This window comes from Myxocyprinus asiaticus, chromosome 31 (genome assembly GCF_019703515.2).
Source record: "Myxocyprinus asiaticus isolate MX2 ecotype Aquarium Trade chromosome 31, UBuf_Myxa_2, whole genome shotgun sequence".
Taxonomy (NCBI): Eukaryota; Metazoa; Chordata; class Actinopteri; order Cypriniformes; family Catostomidae; genus Myxocyprinus; species Myxocyprinus asiaticus.
In genome coordinates this window covers 44,216,725-44,222,724 of record NC_059374.1, presented here as the reverse complement: position 1 = coordinate 44,222,724, position 6,000 = coordinate 44,216,725, and the positions used below count along the sequence as shown (strand labels likewise).

The 6,000-nt window shown below is 40.3% G+C and overlaps 2 protein-coding genes across 4 annotated transcripts in view; one reads left to right on the top strand and one right to left on the bottom strand.

Moving 5' to 3' along the window:
• si:ch1073-429i10.1 (delta(14)-sterol reductase TM7SF2) overlaps positions 1–5,754 on the top strand; it is a 16,781-nt gene extending 11,027 nt beyond the window's left edge. For 2 of the 3 annotated variants that reach the window (XM_051664996.1, XM_051664995.1), the window contains exons 6-12: positions 1,833–2,030; positions 2,307–2,410; positions 2,582–2,698; positions 2,826–2,994; positions 5,010–5,090; positions 5,188–5,310; positions 5,458–5,754. In XM_051664996.1, the coding sequence (XP_051520956.1) occupies positions 1,833–2,030; positions 2,307–2,410; positions 2,582–2,698; positions 2,826–2,994; positions 5,010–5,090; positions 5,188–5,310; positions 5,458–5,618 (953 nt within the window). In that variant the 3' untranslated portion in view covers positions 5,619–5,754. The remainder of the gene's footprint in view (positions 1–1,832; positions 2,031–2,306; positions 2,411–2,581; positions 2,699–2,825; positions 2,995–5,009; positions 5,091–5,187; positions 5,311–5,457) is intronic. The other variant, XM_051664997.1, reaches the window with a different exon arrangement.
• The window catches only part of phox2a (paired like homeobox 2A), a 180,303-nt gene that overhangs the window by 24,655 nt on the left and 149,648 nt on the right, over positions 1–6,000 (bottom strand). The gene's annotated exons all lie outside the window — the stretch shown is intronic.

Below are 6,000 nucleotides of genomic sequence, written 5' to 3'. Positions count from 1 at the left end.
GTCCAAAATAATTACATTCCCAAAAGCAGTTTATTGTGCAACCAAAATTCCAATAATAACCAGAAAAAATTCAGATTTGGTGTATAACATGGGACTTTGAACAATAAACAAGCCCCAAATACACCTGGATTTTATTTGAAAAATGATAGAGACAATGTTACAATGCTCTATATGTAAGTATTTAACAAATTAAGCTTTTAATAGCCTATATATTCTCTAGATGAAGAGCTTTATATATACAGTATATATATATATATATATACATACATACAGTAGAGGTCGACCGATAGTGGATTTTGCTGATACCTAAGGTGTTGGGAAAGGCCAATAGCTGATTTTTTATCCCAATTTGGAATGCCCAATTCCCAATGCGCTCCTTGTGTTCGCGTAGTGATTCACCTCAATCTGGGTGGCAGAGGACAAATCCCAGTTGCCTCCGCGTCTGAGACCGTCAACCCATGCATCTTATCACGTGGCTTATTGAGCGCGCCGCCACGGAGACATAGCACATGAGGAGGCTTCACGCCATCCACCGTGGCAACCACGCACAACTCACCACGCGCCCCACCGAGAACGAACCACATTATAGCAACCATGAGGAGGTTACCCCATGTGACTTTATCGGGCCAATTTGGTTGCTTAGGAGAACTGGCTGGAGTCACTCAGCATGCCCTGGACTTGAACTAGCGAGCTAGTGAACTCCATGGGTGGTAGCCAGCATCTTTACCACTGAGCTACCCAGGCCCCCAGGCTGATAACTAATTAAATGGCCGATAGTGTTTCAAATTGATTTATAAAATGTAAAAAATATCTTAATTTTTCTTAAAATTCTGTCTTTATTATGGCTGGCAAAGACAAAGAGTCCAAAGTGAAGAAAATCCCAGATGCAGTTTTTTGTTCAACCAAAATCCCAATAATAACCAGACAAAAATTCAGATTTGGTGCATAACGCAGGACTTTTAAGTATAAAAAAAAGCCCAAAACACTCTGGGGACTCTTATTCTGAAATTACTAAATGATGAAAAAACTAAGGGGGACCTGGGAATCTCAGCAAGACGCTGACTACCACACCTGGAGTCGCAAGTTTGAATCCAGGGTGTGCTGAGTGACTCCAGCCAGGTCTCCTAAGCAACCAAATTGGCCCGGTTGCTAGGGAGGGTAGAGTCACATGGGGTAACCTCCTCATGGTCACTATAATGTGGTTCTCGCTCTCAGTGGGGCGTGTGGTGAGTTGTGCATGGATGCCGCGGAGAATAGTGTGAAGCCTCCACACGCGCTATGTCTCCGTGGTAACGCGCTCAACAAGTCACGTGATAAGATGCGCAGATTGACGGTTTCAGACGCGGAGGCAAATGAGATTCGTCCTCCACCACCTGGATTGAGGCGAGTCACTACGCCACCACGAAGACTGAGAGCGCATTGGGAATTGGGCATTCCAAATAAAAAAATACAAAATTAAAAAAACAATAGTTCAAAAAAGCAAGGTTTATATATATGAGGTATATATGAGGTTTATTGATGAGGAATCAGCATAGATTTTTGCTGATAACCGACAGTTCCAAAAAGCAATTATCAGCACCGTTTAATTGGTAAAACCGATATATCGGTGTACCTCTACTCTGATCTGGGGGTTGTGAACCACGAACCACGAAAAATGGCAACTCTTCTCTGCATTTCTTCTTGGTCCTTTTCTTTGAAGGGGGGGGGGGGGGGGGGGGTTGTGAGTATTAGATGAAGTTGATCATTTCCTTCTATTTAGAGACAGGTTTGTGGTTAACCATGTAAAGGTTAATGGTGTGATGGTACATGATGGACAACCTGTGTTGTTTCAGGTCTGTATGCATTTCTGGTGAGTGTGGTTCTGTTATTTTGTCTGTGGTTCTGCGGGGTTCTGCGGGCCAGCAGTGTGACTGACAGACTGTTTGCACTGGTCACTGCTGGCGTGAGTGTCGCTCTGATGTTTAGTCTGGCGCTGTACCTGTGCCCAATCATGACACACTCCTCCGCACACGTGTACTACCACAACACAGGTACAGTAAACACACAAATCATGTATAAAGATCATATAAGTTGAAATTATTTTATAATTTCAGAGAGTGATTCGAGAAGTAGGATAGATGACTCGCAATACCCGGATGACCGCTCTGAAATCACTTTATGTGCGATTGTTCTTCAGAAATGTCAGACCAGTAGATGGCACAATTGACCAATCAGAATCGAGCATTAATAATGCAGTTTAAAACACAGGGCAGGTTAATATTTGGGTCTGTATTTGTGTTCAGATAATTGTGTTTTTCTTCATATAGCAAAGCCCCTGTTGAATTTTGCACTTGGTCAGAATTTGGACCCTCGTCTGGGCAAAATTGATGTAAAACAATTTGTCATGGTCAGGATTGGGTTCATCGGCTGGGTGAGTAAATGTTTTACTAAGAACTCTTCTTCAGTAACTCTACTAATGTAATGTTATGCAGTATGATAATGTATTTAAATATTCTCAACATATTGATCATGCACAAATGAAAAGTAATGTGTGTGTTTAAGAACAGAAGTGAAGAAGATCTTATGTGTATTTGTCCTGCAGGCCCTGATGGATCTGAATTATCTCTTGAGTGCCGTAGAGATGAACTCGCTCTCTGTGTCTCTGCTGCTAGTCATCGTCTTTCAGCTCATTTACATACTCGACTTCCTCATCGATGAGGTCAGCTAACTCCGTTTCAAGTGCTGTAATAACTTGTTATTATAGTGTATTTTTTCAAACAGTAAGAGTCACTGATTTGTGGTGCCTGTGACTGGAGTTGTATTATGTTTGTGGTGTGGTTCTATAGGCATCTGTGTTAACGACCAAAGAGTTCACGGAGGAGCCGATTGGGTTCATTATGATTCTGGGCGAATTTATCTGGATCCCGTTCTTCTCTAGTCTTCCTGTTTACTTCCTTCTCCAGAGACCCAATCACATCCATTTCCTGTCTGCTGTGCCCATCTGTCTGCTGTTTGGTAAGAAAAATCTTCATTCATCAGTAGACCTCACATTTGTACATCACTGATTGGAGTCTAGTGATTGTGCATAATGCAATTTAATCCTTGTGCATTGTTCAATATTGTTTCCTCGACCTCCTGAGATCCGAGCGTGACTGCTGTGTGCATTTTCCATTTCCCTTTTTGATTTGCAGCTAGTAGCACATAATAAACAAGCAAAAATTCTAGAGCAAATAGTTTTCCTCATATGTGGGCAGTGAGACTACGTTGTGAAATATTAAATAATACCAAGCTATAGAAATACTTTTGAGGAAATGCAGTTCCAGTGTCCACATATGTGCACATCATGTTTATCAGCGTGTTGACGCTCGAAGAATGAACTGATTTTTTAAAGTGGCATATCAAATGAAACTAGAGACTCTACTCTTTACACCCAAACAGGTTTCAATGAAGAAACTTAAAGAGATTTCTTATCAGAGGCACTTTTGTTGGTGCTGCGCATGTAGAAACGCTTCACGGAAATCGACATCATGTTGTTGTGTCACGTGACTCGTGCGGCAGAAGTTTAACCCTTAAATGACAGTCTAGAGTCTTGTGAACAGTATTCAGTCACTTTTTATTCATTTAAATTATGTGTTGCGAATAAGTCAAAATACAACATCCACGCATGTGGACGCGGGGTCACACAAGGTTAATAAAAATGGTATACTTCATCTGAGTGGCTCAAGGCATGGTAACTTTTCCTACATTTGTCATCTGAACACACACAAAACAAATTTAACTGGATTTGATGAGTTTAGGCCGCATGACATAAAAAGTGATACTTGTGTTTTCACGGTAAAATTTTGACCGTCCATAGGAAATGAATGGGCAAGACTATAACACTGAACAATTTTTTGTGGAATTTGTCAAATAAAATTAATCATTAATCCACACTGACTACCACCCCTGGAGTCGCGAGTTTGAATCCAGGGTGTGCTGAGTGACTCCAGCCAGGTCTACTAAGCAACCAAATTGGCCCGGTTGCTAGGGAGGGTAGAGTCACATGTGGTAACCTCCTCGTTGTAGTGATTAGTAGTTCTTGCTCTCAATGGGGCACAGGGTCAATTATGCATGGATCGCAGAGAGTAACATGAGCCTCCACATGCGGAGTCTCTGCGATAAGATGCGCGGATTGACGGTCTCAGAAGTGGAGGCAACTGAGATTTGTCCTCCGCCACCCGGATTGAGGTGAGTAACCGCGCCACCACGAGGACCTACTAAGTAGTGGGAATTGGGCACTCCAAATTGGGAGAAAAGGGGATAAAAATAATAATAATAATAATAATAATAATAATAATAATTAATCGACAATGCAGGACACACACAGACAGAAATAAGGGGTGAGAATTGAAATCCACAATGCAAAACACATGCGCTCACACACACACACACACACACACACACACAGGAATAAATGGGTTTTTTTTTTTTTGTCAAATAAAACCAATAATTCAGCCATCTGGATCTCTGCAGCCATCTAATGGATATTTTTGTCATGACATGATTTTCAAGTCATGTGATTGTTTTTGCACCAGGTGACAGCATTCTGCTCCAATACATAACTTTTCTCATATTTTCTTCATGTTTCATTTTATAGAAGTGTAGATTTTTCCTGCAGTGAAATTAACATAAATGTACTTATTTGCAAATGCAAATTAGTAGTATAATTGAGAAATGTAAAGGTAGGTAATAACTAAAAAGCATAAAATCCCCTAAAAATGTACAACTTTAGTGTTTATACTTTATTGAAGTTAGTATTAGTACATTTCTTTCATAAAAATAACAAAAATTACGTTTATTGTTTTCGGTCAAATTTGACCACGAACAATACACGTCTGAGTCTAAAACGAACAATGCACAAGGGTTAAACTTGACATAGCACTCACAGACGTGTCTCACACACAGTGAGGAATAACCTGTCATTTTAGGTCCTCTTCTTGATCTTTGACCTCTCACCTTTAGAGACCGCTCACCTGTCCTCTCTTTTACAGGTACTGGCTTTTTGATTTATTACCTGTCCAATGAACAGAAGGATGGTTTCCGCAGAAATCCAAATGACCCAGCCTACGCTTGTAGGTGTTTTCTTCTATTTTGCTTTCTTTTAAGTGCTTCTCTTTGCTTTCTTTAAAGGTGTTGACCCAAACAATGTTGTTGTGTGTTCTTTCAAAGGTCTGCAGACGATCCAAAGCCCATCAGGACAGAGTCTCCTGGTCTCAGGATGGTTCGGTTGGGTCCGACACCCGAATTACTTCGGAGACATTCTGATGGTGTTTGCCTGGTGTTTCCCCTGTGGTACAATTATCTATAGATGTGTCTGATTCACTGCTGATTTAAACAGAATCGAAGAATAATAGAAATTGGATTAAAACTAATCAAAATCATACAATCAAACTGTAGTTAGATGTACTGTATATTAATAATTTTCCTCTGGTTTTGTAGGGTTCACCAGCATTCTGCCGTACCTGCCTGCACTGCAGTGTTTCAATTTATTAAGGAAACGAGCCAGTGAGATCGAAGATACATGTCTGAAGAAGCATGGAGTTGCTTGGCAAGAATACTGTCGGCGAGTGCCATACAAACTGCTGCCTTATGTGTATTGAAGACCTGATCTGATATCTGTAATGTGTCTTTATTCATACTTTTATAACAGCATTGTTCTTGTATTAAGAGTTATAATTCTCAGGTCTGTAACTTCTGTATCAAACACAATAAAACTGGTGTGTTGCAACATGTCAAGTCAGGTCAAGTCATTTTTATTTGAATAGCACTTTTCAAAGCAGCTTCACAGAAAATCATGCATTAACAGAAAATGAAACTGTAACATGTATAATGTCTAAGTCATCATTGTGTAGTTTGATTAAATATGATTGTAAATTGTGTATAAAAATAAATAACTAAATAATAATTGTATTTATAACCCCGGTGAGCAAGCTGAAGGCGACTGTGGCAAGGAGGAACGAAGCAGGAATGGAGCTGGATCTG